Genomic DNA, 13,653 nt, shown 5'->3' with positions numbered 1-13,653 from the left:
AATGTAGCCATGTTTGCAAGTCCTAGTTATAAATCAAGTGGTTACATTTTGAGTTGTGGGCGAGCAATGTAAGCCTGGCTGATGGCAAAAAGTGAGCACTGCAATAATCAAGGCGATGGGTAATAAAAGCATCTGACTGTCTCTGTATTGCTGATGGACAGAACACCCACTAAGGTCACTGTTGTTTTTAAATGCAATGCGCAAATTAATTTCACACTGTGAATCCAAAAGTGGTTAAGAAGGACAGAAATAAAACCTCCTTGAACTGTTGTGCACGCCAGCATATCTTCTTAATTGTTAGAGTTGGATATAGTGATAGTATGTTTACCGGTAAGTGAGGTACATAAAGTGTGTATTCACACCAGCCCCTTTTTAGTCCGCTTTAATCAAACTCTAGTCTGTTTGCCTAGAAAGTTTAGTTCGTTTGGGGTGTGAATACATAATCGAACTCTGATGGGGACCAAAAAAGCGAAATCCGGTCCGCCAAAAAGCCTACGTTTCAGTTCAGCTGAAATGAACGTATCCAATGCATATGCTGCCTCTGGTCAGAGACCGCTCCAAAAACAGGAAGAGGACTATAGCGCAGGGCATTCTGAGTAAATGCAACCAACACAAACGCAAGAGTGTAATGTTAGAGAAAAGGCTTATAGTATTTTACCAAAATCAAAAATAAATCCTGCAACTGCTACAGTTTGAGGCTACTCCATTTTTGTTTACATTTTGTGAAGAAGGAATTTGCACTCGACTTCTTTGGAGGTTTCTGTGTCCCTTCCTTCAGTGGTTCTTGGTGCAGCGCCACCACAGGCGAGGGTGTGAACAGCAGTTTTTCAATTGGTTTGCATTGTTTGACACAGTGCAGCGTGAAAGCAAACCTTACTAGCGGAAGATGTAACAAGTTTTGCAATTTTGGTCACAATCAAACAGAGTCTATCAGGTGTGAAAATACTCTACAAAAATATTTTTGATACATAGTAGCAAGTGGAGTAATTGTGACAAAGCAAAACAGAATATTTTAAGTCCATGTGGTCTTTAATTCCATGAAGTCAATTAATTGTAAAAGCGAAACAGACAAAAACCTGTTCTTTTTGGTTTCTTGCAATTCCATACGTTCCTCGTCTTATTTTTTTGTGGTTATACACACAACACATATCTATTTCCATTTAATGGTTAGCATTAAATGGGATTAACATAACTTTTAGTTGTTACTCTTATTGCCACTGTTTGTCTTTGTCACCACCAAGTGGAGGACCCATGTGTGCTGAAACCTTGTGGAACTCGAGGCAGCTGCTGGAGTGACAGGAGAGGAAACTACAACTGTGTCTGCAAAGTGGGCCTCACAGGCAAAGACTGTGAGAAAGGTCAGTAAGGTCAACAATCAGACTGCACTCACAAATTTATAAAGACAACAATGTGGTTACGGAGCATCATAACGGATTTGTAACCCTTTCAACTTTTTCACATTTTGTCAGCTAAAACCACAAACTTTGATGTATTTTATTTAGATTTTGTGTGATGAACCAATATGACATGGGGATTTTAGGAATAAAAATCTTATTAAACTTGCGTAATCTGATACCCCTAGTGCAGCCAGTTATCTTCAGAGGTGGCCAAGTTGGTAAACACAGTTCATCTGTTTTTCATTTAATTTCAGCATAAATCCAGCTATTCTATGAAGGATTCAGAGAACATTAGTAAATAATCAAGGTCAACAAGGTGATCAGGTAAAATTTTACTTTTAGCCCCACGTGCAAAAAGGTTTTCTATCTCCAAAGTGTAGATCTAAATCCAATTGAGAATCTGTGCCAAGGCGTGGAAGTCAATCTTCAAATCCATACCAACTGTGTTTGGTTCTCTAGATGTGCAAAACTCAAACACAGCTGCACCTGTAATTCCAGTAGGGGGGTGAATACATATGCATACCCATACTTCTCACATTGTTTATTGTGAAATATTTAAACCACAGATAATATTTCTTCCACTTCACAATTACAGGCTACTTTGTATTGCTCTGTCACATTCAATCCCAACAAAACACACTGACAATTTGGGGGTTTTAAATTGCAGAATGTGACAAACAAATTAAATTCATAATTTAGTCAACTAATAAGTTAAATAACTTTACTCTTTGAAGAATATTGAATTAATGAATTACATTTAATTTCCCTTTAGGATCAATAAAGTACTGTATTTTTCCATTTGAAATACTTTTTCAAAGCACCGCAGTGTGTAGAATAAAAATCCACGGTTGCTGCTGTTCCCAGACCTGTTACCCCCGTCTGGTCTCCATGTACTGCGCGTGGAGGAGAACGAGGTGGAACTGCGCTGGGATCAGCCAGACCACTCCCACCGAGTGCTCAGCATGTTCGCTGTGACCTACGCCCCCCTGGGCAACAGCACCCCCAAAACGGACTACCTGGACAAGCAGCGCTCCACTTACGTTCTGCGGGACCTGGATCCCGGCATGCTGTACAACATTTCCACCGTCTCCATCAAACTCAAAGCTTACGGCAACGACACGAGCCAGCCTGCCACTGCGCTAATTCGCACAAGTGAGCATCTCCTTATGATTTTTTTTTTGTTTTGTTTTCTTTGTGTGTTTTTTTTTAAATGTAATAATTTGAGTTTCAACAATCAAACTTTCTGTGCCAGGACCGCAGCGGGTGGAAAAGCTGCAGCTGCTCAATGTGTCGTCCTCGCAGGCCTGGCTGAGCTGGCTGGTTGAGGCTGCTCATCATGCAGCCGTCAGCAGGGTGCATGTCTCTTTAATGCCTGCAGATGGGACCGAGCCTCTCACTGTTGCACTCAACTCGAGCGTCACTGAGCACACTTTCAGGTAAGACTTTGCACTAAATATTCCAGTGGCACTGCCGCAGCTCCATTTTCGTCCACTAGATGGAGGTGTTGATGTATTGTACAAGACAGAGAGTCCCTTTTAGCAGGCAGAAGGAGGAACTTTTTCCACAAATGTAAAGTTTCAAACAGCTCTGGACAAAACTAAGGATGAGTAAACGCAACCTGTGTCCCTCCTCGTGTTTCACAGTTCATTACAGGCTGGTCACATGTATACAGTGGATGTTTTGACTCAAAGTGGGATCAGGCCCGATGAATTTCCTTCCACCAGTCACTCAGCAGGACCTCTGCAATTCTGGACAAGTAAGTAGACAGTTTCTCAAACACTACTAGGTTTCAACATTGTTTCAACAATCTTTCCGTTCCCAAAGATTACCAGCTCAGAGTTGTTGTACAGAAAACAAATTATGTAAGCACTTTGAATCCTTATCTTAAACATCATTCCACCCAGGATCTGGCCAGAGATAAAATGTGTATTCTAAATAGGGATGCCAGTTATCCGTTGAGTTGATTGATTTTATCAGTCGACTAATTGGGGCCTGCCATGCAAAGCAATGGCAGGAACCTATTGCTATTCTCCCAAGAAAAGTTTCTTTATTATTATTGGGGCCTGCCATGCAAAGCAATGGCAGGAACCTATTACTATTGTCGGAGAGAAGCGTCTCTTTAATATTATTATTATTATTATTATTATAGAACTTTATTTTTCTTCCGTAACCGTTAATGCGGCTCATACCGCTGGGTGCACACCTACAAATGAGGTATCAAAACGTGCAGAAAATTCACGCCATTGGAGCTATTACTTCTGGTGGGATTTGGGCTTAACGTGGCGACATAATTCGCAAAAAACTACGAAAAAAACCCCATTATAACTCAATGGGAAAAATCCTAGAAATACCCTATTTTTGAGGATTTGCTGTGTCGTCACAAATTCACCTAGAAATGCCATTCAAATTTCATTTTGTAGATACGTCTGTGATCTCTTCGAAAGTGAAGACGGCTCGTCGATACCAGTTATGGTTTGTCCACAATTTGCCTCTAAGCGACCCAAAGTTTCTCATTTTTGCTCATATTAGAGTGACAGCCGACCTCGGATCAGATATGGGCACAACATTTCTTTCTCTCATCGCTGTAAATGCTCTGAGTGAGGTACAGATATGAATCTCGGGACTATCGCAGAAGACACATTGAACTGTCATACGCTCGAAACGCTTTTCGAATATGTATTACGGTTCCCGAACAAGAAGGATTTGTTTCCAATGGTTTTTTTCAGTAAAGTGTGTTTGCTCAAACACACTTGTGTGTTTGAGAGCTCACAGCTCAGAGCTCACACCTGCTGAGACCATTATTTGCCATAGCAACGGAACTCAAGAGGCTATTGGCTGCTGGTTAGGACTACGAATACGCATCACTGTAGTTCTATCTATCCTCAGTTGAAACAGATCAGGACTGAGAACTGGCCTTTAGAACTACTGCTGCTATGGGCTGTATATAACTGATTTAACTCAGTAACTGTTACACATGGGATTAGTTTGGAACTTTAAAATGGAGCATAATAATAATTTCAAAATAAAAGCCTTGAATATTTTTACATCAGGTAATTGCTGTTTTTGGCTTTATTTGACGTTTTCATCCAAAGCACTGTTACACATGGGATTACTTTGGAACTTTAAAATGGAGAATAATAATTTCAAAATAAAAGCCTTGAATATTTTCACATCAGGTAATTGCTTTTTTTGGCCGTATATGACTTTTTCATCCAAAGCAATGTTACACATGGGATTAGTTTGGAACTTTAAAATGGAGAATAATAATTTCAAAATAAAAGCCTTGAATATTTTTACATCAGGTAATTGCTGTTTTTGGCTTTATTTGATGTTTTCATCCAAATCACTGTTACACATGGGATTACTTTGGAACTTTAAAATGGAGAATAATAATAATTTCAAAATAAAAGCCTTGAATATTTTTACATCAGGTAATTGCTTTTTTTGGCCGTATATGACTTTTTCATCCAAAGCAATGTTACACATGGGATTAGTTTGGAACTTTAAAATGGAGAATAATAATAATTTCAAAATAAAAGCCTTGAATATTTTTACATCAGGTAATTGCTGTTTTTGGCTTTATATGACTTTTTCATCCAAAGCACTGTTACACATGGGATTAGTTTGGAACTTTAAAATGGAGCATAATAATAATTTCAAAATAAAAGCCTTGAATATTTTTACATCAGGTAATTGCTCTTTTTGGCTTTATTTGACTTTTTCATCCAAAGCACTGTTACACGTGGTATTAGTTTGGCCCTTTGAAATGAAGCATACTGAAAATTTCAAAATAAAAGCCTTGAATAATTTTACATGACGTAATTGCTCTTTTTGGCTTTATTTGACTTTTTCATCCAAAGCACTGTTACACATGGTATTAGTTTGGCCCTTTGAAATGAATATTAACAAAAATTTCAAAATAAAAGCCTTGAATATTTTTACATCATGTAATTGCTCTTTTTGGCTTTATTTGACTTTTTCATCCAAAGCACTGTTACACGTGGTATTAGTTTGGCCCTTTGAAATGAAGCTTAACAAAAGTTTCAAAATAAAAGCCTTGAATATTTTTACATGACGTAATTGCTCTTTTTGGCTTTATTTGACTTTTTCATCCAAAGCACTCTTACACGTGGTATTAGTTCAGAACTTTAAAATGAAGCATACTGAAAATTTCAAAATAAAAGCCTTGAATATTTTACATGAAGTAATTGCTCTTTTTGGCCGTATATGACTTTTTCATCCAAAGCAATGTTACACATGGGATTAGTTCGGAACTTTAAAATGGAGCATAATAATAATTTCAAAATAAAAGCCTTGAATATTTTTACATCAGGTAATTGCTGTTTTTGGCTTTATTTGACGTTTTCATCCAAAGCACTGTTACACATGGGATTACTTTGGAACTTTAAAATGGAGAATAATAATAATTTCAAAATAAAAGCCTTGAATATTTTTACATCAGGTAATTGCTGTTTTTGGCTTTATATGACTTTTTCATCCAAAGCACTGTTACACATGGGATTAGTTTGGAACTTTAAAATGGAGCATAATAATAATTTCAAAATAAAAGCCTTGAATATTTTTACATCAGGTAATTGCTCTTTTTGGCTTTATTTGACTTTTTCATCCAAAGCACTGTTACACGTGGTATTAGTTTGGCCCTTTGAAATGAAGCATTCTGAAAATTTCAAAATAAAAGCCTTGAATAATTTTACATGACGTAATTGCTCTTTTTGGCTTTATTTGACTTTTTCATCCAAAGCACTGTTACACGTGGTATTAGTTTGGCCCTTTGAAATGAAGCATACTGAAAATTTCAAAATAAAAGCCTTGAATATTTTTACATCAGCTACTTGTGTTTTGAGCATTATATAACTATTTTAACCCAAGGACTATTACGCATGGGATTAGTTTGGCCCTTTGAAATGAAGGTTAAGAAAACTTCCAAAATAAAAGCCTTGACAACATTTTAAATCGTACCGAACGGTGCACGTCCGCCTCGCTTAACGTTCTTGCGGTTCTCCGCGTGCCACTGATCACGTCGCGGCGTCCTTTGGCGTCGACGCCGATTTGTGGCGCGACGACGCCGGGACCATGCCCGACGGGCGCGCCTTGGCAGGACCCGGCTAAATTTCTTCCGAAATTTTCTAGTTGGGGCCTGCCATGCAAAGCAATGGCAGGAACCTATTACTATTGTCGGAGAGAAGCGTCTCTTTATTATAATTCTTTATTTTTCTTCCGTAACCGTTAATGCGGCTCATACCGCTGGGTGCACACCTACAAATGAGGTATCAAAACGTGCAGAAAATTCACGCCATTGGAGCTATTACTTGTGGTGGGATTTGGGGTAAACGTGGCGACATAATTCGCAAAAAACTACGAAAAAAACCCCATTATAACTCAATGGGAAAAATCCTAGAAATACCCTATTTTTGAGGATTTGCTGTGTCGTCACAAATTCACCTAGAAATGCCATTCAAATTTCATTTTGTAGATACGTCTGTGATCTCTTCGAAAGTGAAGACGGCTCGTCGATACCAGTTACGGTTTGTCCACAATTTGCCTCTAAGCGACCCAAACTTTCTCATTTTTGCTGAAATTACAGTGACAGCCGATCTCGGTTCATATCTGGGCACAACATTTCTTTCTCTCATCACTGTAAATGCTCTGAGTGAGGTACAGATATGAATCTCGGGACTATCGCAGAAGACACATTGAACTGTCATACGCTCGAAACGCTTTTCGAATATGTATTACGGTTCCCGAACAAGAAGGATTTGTTTCCAATGCTTTTTTTCAGTAAAGTGTGTTTGCTCAAACACACTTGTGTGTTTGAGAGCTCACAGCTCAGAGCTCACACCTGCTGAGACCATTATTTGCCATAGCAACGGAACTCAAGAGGCTATTGGCTGCTGATTTGGACTACGAATACGCATCACTGTAGTTCTATCTATCCTCAGTTGAAACAGATCAGGACTGAGAACTGGCCTTTAGAACTACTGCTGCTATGGGCTGTATATAACTGATTTAACTCAGTAACTGTTACACATGGGATTAGTTTGGAACTTTAAAATGGAGCATAATAATAATTTCAAAATAAAAGCCTTGAATAGTTTTACATCAGGTAATTGCTGTTTTTGGCTTTATTTGACGTTTTCATCCAAAGCACTGTTACACATGGGATTACTTTGGAACTTTAAAATGGAGAATAATAATAATTTCAAAATAAAAGCCTTGAATATTTTTACATCAGGTAATTGCTTTTTTTGGCCGTATATGACTTTTTCATCCAAAGCAATGTTACACATGGGATTAGTTTGGAACTTTAAAATGGAGAATAATAATTTCAAAATAAAAGCCTTGAATATTTTTACATCAGGTAATTGCTCTTTTTGGCTTTATTTGACTTTTTCATCCAAAGCACTGTTACACATGGGATTAGTTCGGAACTTTAAAATGGAGCATAATAATAATTTCAAAATAAAAGCCTTGAATATTTTTACATCATGCAATTGCTGTTTTTGGCTTTGTATGACTTTTTCATCCAAAGCACTGTTACACATGTGATTAGTTCGGAACTTTAAAATTAAGCATAATAATAATTTCAAAATAAAAGCCTTGAATATTTTTACATGACGTAATTGCTCTTTTTGGCTTTATTTGACTTTTTCATCCAAAGCACTGTTACACATGGGATTAGTTCGGAACTTTAAAATGGAGCATAATAATAATTTCAAAATAAAAGCCTTGAATGTTGTTACATCAGGTAATTACTGTTTTTGGCTTTATGTGACTTTTTCATCCAAAGCACTGTTACACATGGGATTCGTTCGGAACTTTAAAATGGAGCATAATAATAATTTCAAAATAAAAGCCTTGAATATTTTTACATCATGCAATTGCTGTTTTTGGCTTTGTATGACTTTTTCATCCAAAGCACTGTTACACATGTGATTAGTTCGGAACTTTAAAATTAAGCATAATAATAATTTCAAAATAAAAGCCTTGAATATTTTTACATGACGTAATTGCTCTTTTTGGCTTTATTTGACTTTTTCATCCAAAGCACTGTTACACATGGGATTAGTTCGGAACTTTAAAATGGAGCATAATAATAATTTCAAAATAAAAGCCTTGAATGTTGTTACATCAGGTAATTACTGTTTTTGGCTTTATGTGACTTTTTCATCCAAAGCACTGTTACACATGGGATTCGTTCGGAACTTTAAAATGGAGCATAATAATAATTTCAAAATAAAAGCCTTGAATATTTTTACATCATGCAATTGCTGTTTTTGGCTTTGTATGACTTTTTCATCCAAAGCACTGTTACACATGTGATTAGTTCGGAACTTTAAAATTAAGCATAATAATAATTTCAAAATAAAAGCCTTGAATATTTTTACATCAGGTCATTGCTCTTTTTGGCTTTGTATGACTTTTTCATCCAAAGCACTGTTACACATGTGATTAGTTCGGAACTTTAAAATTAAGCATAATAATAATTTCAAAATAAAAGCCTTGAATATTTTTACATCATGTAATTGCTCTTTTTGACTTTGTATGACTTTTTCATCCAAAGCACTGTTACACATGGTATTAGTTTGGCCCTTTGAAATGAAGCTTAACAAAAATTTCAAAATAAAAGCCTTGAATATTTTTACATGACGTAATTGCTCTTTTTGGCTTTATTTGACTTTTTCATCCAAAGCACTGTTACACATGGGATTAGTTTGGCCCTTTGAAATGAAGCATACTGAAAATTTTAAAATAAAAGCCTTGAATATTTTTACATGACGTAATTGCTCTTTTTGGCTTTATTTGACTTTTTCATCCAAAGCACTGTTACACATGGTATTACTTTGGCCCTTTGAAATGAAGCATACTGAAAATTTCAAAATAAAAGCCTTGAATATTTTTACATGACGTAATTGCTCTTTTTGGCTTTATTTGACTTTTTCATCCAAAGCACTGTTACACATGGTATTACTTTGGCCCTTTGAAATGAAGCATACTGAAAATTTCAAAATAAAAGCCTTGAATATTTTTACATGACGTAATTGCTCTTTTTGGCTTTATTTGACTTTTTCATCCAAAGCACTCTTACACGTGGTATTAGTTCAGAACTTTAAAATGAAGCATACTGAAAATTTCAAAATAAAAGCCTTGAATATTTTTACATCAGCTACTTGTGTTTTGAGCATTATATAACTATTTTAACCCAAGGACTATTACGCATGGGATTAGTTTGGCCCTTTGAAATGAAGGTTAACAAAACTTCCAAAATAAAAGCCTTGACAACATTTTAAATCGTACCGAACGGTGCACGTCCGCCTCGCTTAACGTTCTTGCGGTTCTCCGCGTGCCACTGATCACGTCGCGGCGTCCTTTGGCGTCGACGCCGATTTGTGGCGCGACGACGCCGGGCCCATGCCCGACGGGCGCGCCTTGGCAGGCCCCGGCTAAATTTCTTCCGAAATTTTTTCTTCTTTATTTTTCTTCCGTAACCGTTAATGCGGCTCATACCGCTTGGTGCACACCTACAAATGAGGTATCAAAACCTGCAGAAAATTCACGCCATTCCAGCTATTACTTCTGGTGGGATTTGGCCTTAACGTGGCGACATAATTCGCAAAAAACTACGAAAAAAACCCCATTATAACTCAATGGGAAAAATCCTAGAAATACCCTATTTTTGAGGATTTGCTGTGTCGTCACAAATTCACCTAGAAATGCCATTCAAATTTCATTTTGTAGATACGTCTGTGATCTCTTCGAAAGTGAAGACGGCTCGTCGATACCAGTTACGGTTTGTCCACAATTTGCCTCTAAGCGACCCAAAGTTTCTCATTTTTCCTAAAGTTAGAGTGCGTCTCTGGCTGCTTAGAGTGAGAGATGAAGACAACTTTTTCAGCCCAAATCATTTTTGAAATCGCCATCACGCCCACAAATATCGCACGATTAGTATCAAAATCGGTCCTGACATTGATACGCCTGTCTGCTCCGGTAAAATGTTTTCGAAATTTATCTAGACCGTACGGTTTTCTGTCACGGTGCTTCAGAGCAAAGTCATGCGACAGGATTTTCTGAGGCTGTCTGAGGCTCTCTCCCATGTATTTGAATAGAATTTCAGATCTGGGCACAACATTTCTTTCTCTCATCACTGTAAATGCTCTGAGTGAGGTACAGATATGAATCTCGGGACTATCGCAGACGACACATAGGCCTCTCATACGCTCGAAACGCTTTTCGAATATGTATTACGGTTCCCGAACAAGAAGGATTTGTTTCCAATGGTTTTTTTCAGTAAACCGTGTTGGCTCAAACACACAATTGTGTGTTTGAGCATGTATGACTCACAGCTCACACCTGCTGAGACCATTATTTACCATGGCAACGGAACTCAAGAGGCTGTTGGCTGCTGATTTGGACTACAAATTCGCATCGCTGTAGTTCTATCTATCCTCAGTTGAAACAGATCAGGACTGAGAACTGGCCTTTAGAACTACTTGCTGCTTTGGGCTGTATATAACTGATTTAACTCAGTAACTGTTACACATGGGATTATTTTGGAACTTTAAAATTAAGCATACTGAAAATTTCAAAATAAAAGCCTTGAATATTTTTACATCAGGTAATTGCTCTTTTTGGCTTTATTTGACTTTTTCATCCAAACCACTCTTACACGTGGTATTAGTTCAGAACTTTAAAATGAAGCATACTGAAAATTTCAAAATAAAAGCCTTGAATATTTTTACATGACGTAATTGCTCTTTTTGGCTTTATTTGACTTTTTCATCCAAAGCACTCTTACACGTGGTATTAGTTCAGAACTTTAAAATGAAGCATACTGAAAATTTCAAAATAAAAGCCTTGAATATTTTTACATCATGTAATTGCTCTTTTTGGCTTTATTTGACTTTTTCATCCAAAGCACTGTTACACATGGTATTAGTTTGGCCCTTTGAAATGAAGCATACTGAAAATTTCAAAATAAAAGCCTTGAATATTTTTACATGACGTAATTGCTCTTTTTGGCTTTATTTGACTTTTTCATCCAAAGCACTCTTACACGTGGTATTAGTTCGGAACTTTAAAATGAAGCATACTGAAAATTTCAAAATAAAAGCCTTGAATATTTTTACATCAGCTACTTGTGTTTTGAGCATTATATAACTATTTTAACCCAAGGACTATTACGCATGGGATTAGTTTGGCCCTTTGAAATGAAGTTTAACAAAACTTCCAAAATAAAAGCCTTGAGAAAATTTTAAATCGTACCGAATGGTGCACGTCCACCTCACTTAACGTTCTTGCGGTTCTCCGCATGCCACTGATTACGTAGCGGCGTTCTTTAGCGTCGATGCAAATTTGTGGCGTGACGACGCCGGGCCCAAACCCCACGGGCGCGCCTTGGCAGGCCCCGGCTAAATTTCTTCAGAAATTTTGTTTTTCTAGTTGGGGCCTGCCATGCAAAGCAATGGCAGGAACCTATTACTCTACACCCAACAAAGTGTCTCTTTAATATTATTATAATTCTTTATTTTTCTTCCGTAACCGTTAATGCGGCTCGTACCGCTGGGTGCACACCTACAAATGAGGTATCAAAACGTGCAGAAAATTCACGCCATTGGAGCTATTACTTGTGGTGGGATTTGGGCTTAACGTGGCGACATAATTCGCAAAAAACTACGAAAAAAACCCCATTATAACTCAATGGGAAAAATCCTAGAAATACCCTATTTTTGAGGATTTGCTGTGTCGTCACAAATTCACCTAGAAATGCCATTCAAATTTCATTTTGTAGATACGTCTGTGATCTCTTCGAAAGTGAAGACGGCTCGTCGATACCAGTTACGGTTTGTCCACAATTTGCCTCTAAGCGACCCAAACTTTCTCATTTTTGCTGAAATTACAGTGACAGCCGATCTCGGTTCAGATCTGGGCACAACATTTCTTTCTCTCATCACTGTAAATGCTCTGAGTGAGGTACAGATATGAATCTCGGGACTATCGCAGAAGACACATTGAACTGTCATACGCTCGAAACGCTTTTCGAATATGTATTACGGTTCCCGAACAAGAAGGATTTGTTTCCAATGCTTTTTTTCAGTAAAGTGTGTTTGCTCAAACACACTTGTGTGTTTGAGAGCTCACAGCTCAGAGCTCACACCTGCTGAGACCATTATTTGCCATAGCAACGGAACTCAAGAGGCTATTGGCTGCTGATTTGGACTACGAATACGCATCGCTGTAGTTCTATCTATCCTCAGTTGAAACAGATCAGGACTGAGAACTGGCCTTTAGAACTACTGCTGCTATGGGCTGTATATAACTGATTTAACTCAGTAACTGTTACACATGGGATTAGTTTGGAACTTTAAAATGGAGCATAATAATAATTTCAAAATAAAAGCCTTGAATAGTTTTACATCAGGTAATTGCTGTTTTTGGCTTTATTTGACGTTTTCATCCAAAGCACTGTTACACATGGGATTACTTTGGAACTTTAAAATGGAGAATAATAATAATTTCAAAATAAAAGCCTTGAATATTTTTACATCAGGTAATTGCTTTTTTTGGCCGTATATGACTTTTTCATCCAAAGCAATGTTACACATGGGATTAGTTTGGAACTTTAAAATGGAGAATAATAATTTCAAAATAAAAGCCTTGAATATTTTTACATCAGGTAATTGCTGTTTTTGGCTTTATTTGACGTTTTCATCCAAAGCACTGTTACACATGGGATTACTTTGGAACTTTAAAATGGAGAATAATAATAATTTCAAAATAAAAGCCTTGAATAGTTTTACATCAGGTAATTGCTGTTTTTGGCTTTATTTGACGTTTTCATCCAAAGCACTGTTACACATGGGATTACTTTGGAACTTTAAAATGGAGAATAATAATAATTTCAAAATAAAAGCCTTGAATATTTTTACATCAGGTAATTGCTTTTTTTGGCCGTATATGACTTTTTCATCCAAAGCAATGTTACACATGGGATTAGTTTGGAACTTTAAAATGGAGAATAATAATTTCAAAATAAAAGCCTTGAATATTTTACATGACGTAATTGCTCTTTTTGGCCGTATATGACTTTTTCATCCGAAGCAATGTTACACATGGGATTAGTTCGGAACTTTAAAATGGAGCATAATAATAATTTCAAAATAAAAGCCTTGAATATTTTTACATCAGGTAATTGCTGTTTTTGGCTTTATGTGACTTTTTCATCCAAAGCACTGTTACA

General features: G+C 37.0%; 1 protein-coding gene across 7 annotated transcripts in view; it reads left to right on the top strand.

Moving 5' to 3' along the window:
* Nucleotides 1-13,653, top strand: part of sned1 (sushi, nidogen and EGF like domains 1) — an 84,591-nt gene that overhangs the window by 34,777 nt on the left and 36,161 nt on the right. For all 7 annotated transcript variants that reach the window (XR_002753329.1, XM_023340259.1, XM_023340264.1 and 4 more), the window contains 4 exons: nucleotides 1,242-1,358; nucleotides 2,262-2,549; nucleotides 2,650-2,833; nucleotides 3,041-3,153. Coding sequence is in view for 6 of the 7 variants with exons in the window: in XM_023340259.1 (XP_023196027.1) it covers nucleotides 1,242-1,358; nucleotides 2,262-2,549; nucleotides 2,650-2,833; nucleotides 3,041-3,153 (702 nt within the window). In the remaining variant the exon portion in view is untranslated. The remainder of the gene's footprint in view (nucleotides 1-1,241; nucleotides 1,359-2,261; nucleotides 2,550-2,649; nucleotides 2,834-3,040; nucleotides 3,154-13,653) is intronic.

The sequence above is a fragment of the Xiphophorus maculatus genome, chromosome 9 (genome assembly GCF_002775205.1).
Source record: "Xiphophorus maculatus strain JP 163 A chromosome 9, X_maculatus-5.0-male, whole genome shotgun sequence".
In the NCBI taxonomy this organism is placed as follows: Eukaryota; Metazoa; Chordata; class Actinopteri; order Cyprinodontiformes; family Poeciliidae; genus Xiphophorus; species Xiphophorus maculatus.
Note: the sequence above shows the minus strand (reverse complement) of the source record. Positions and strands in the feature narration are given on the sequence as shown.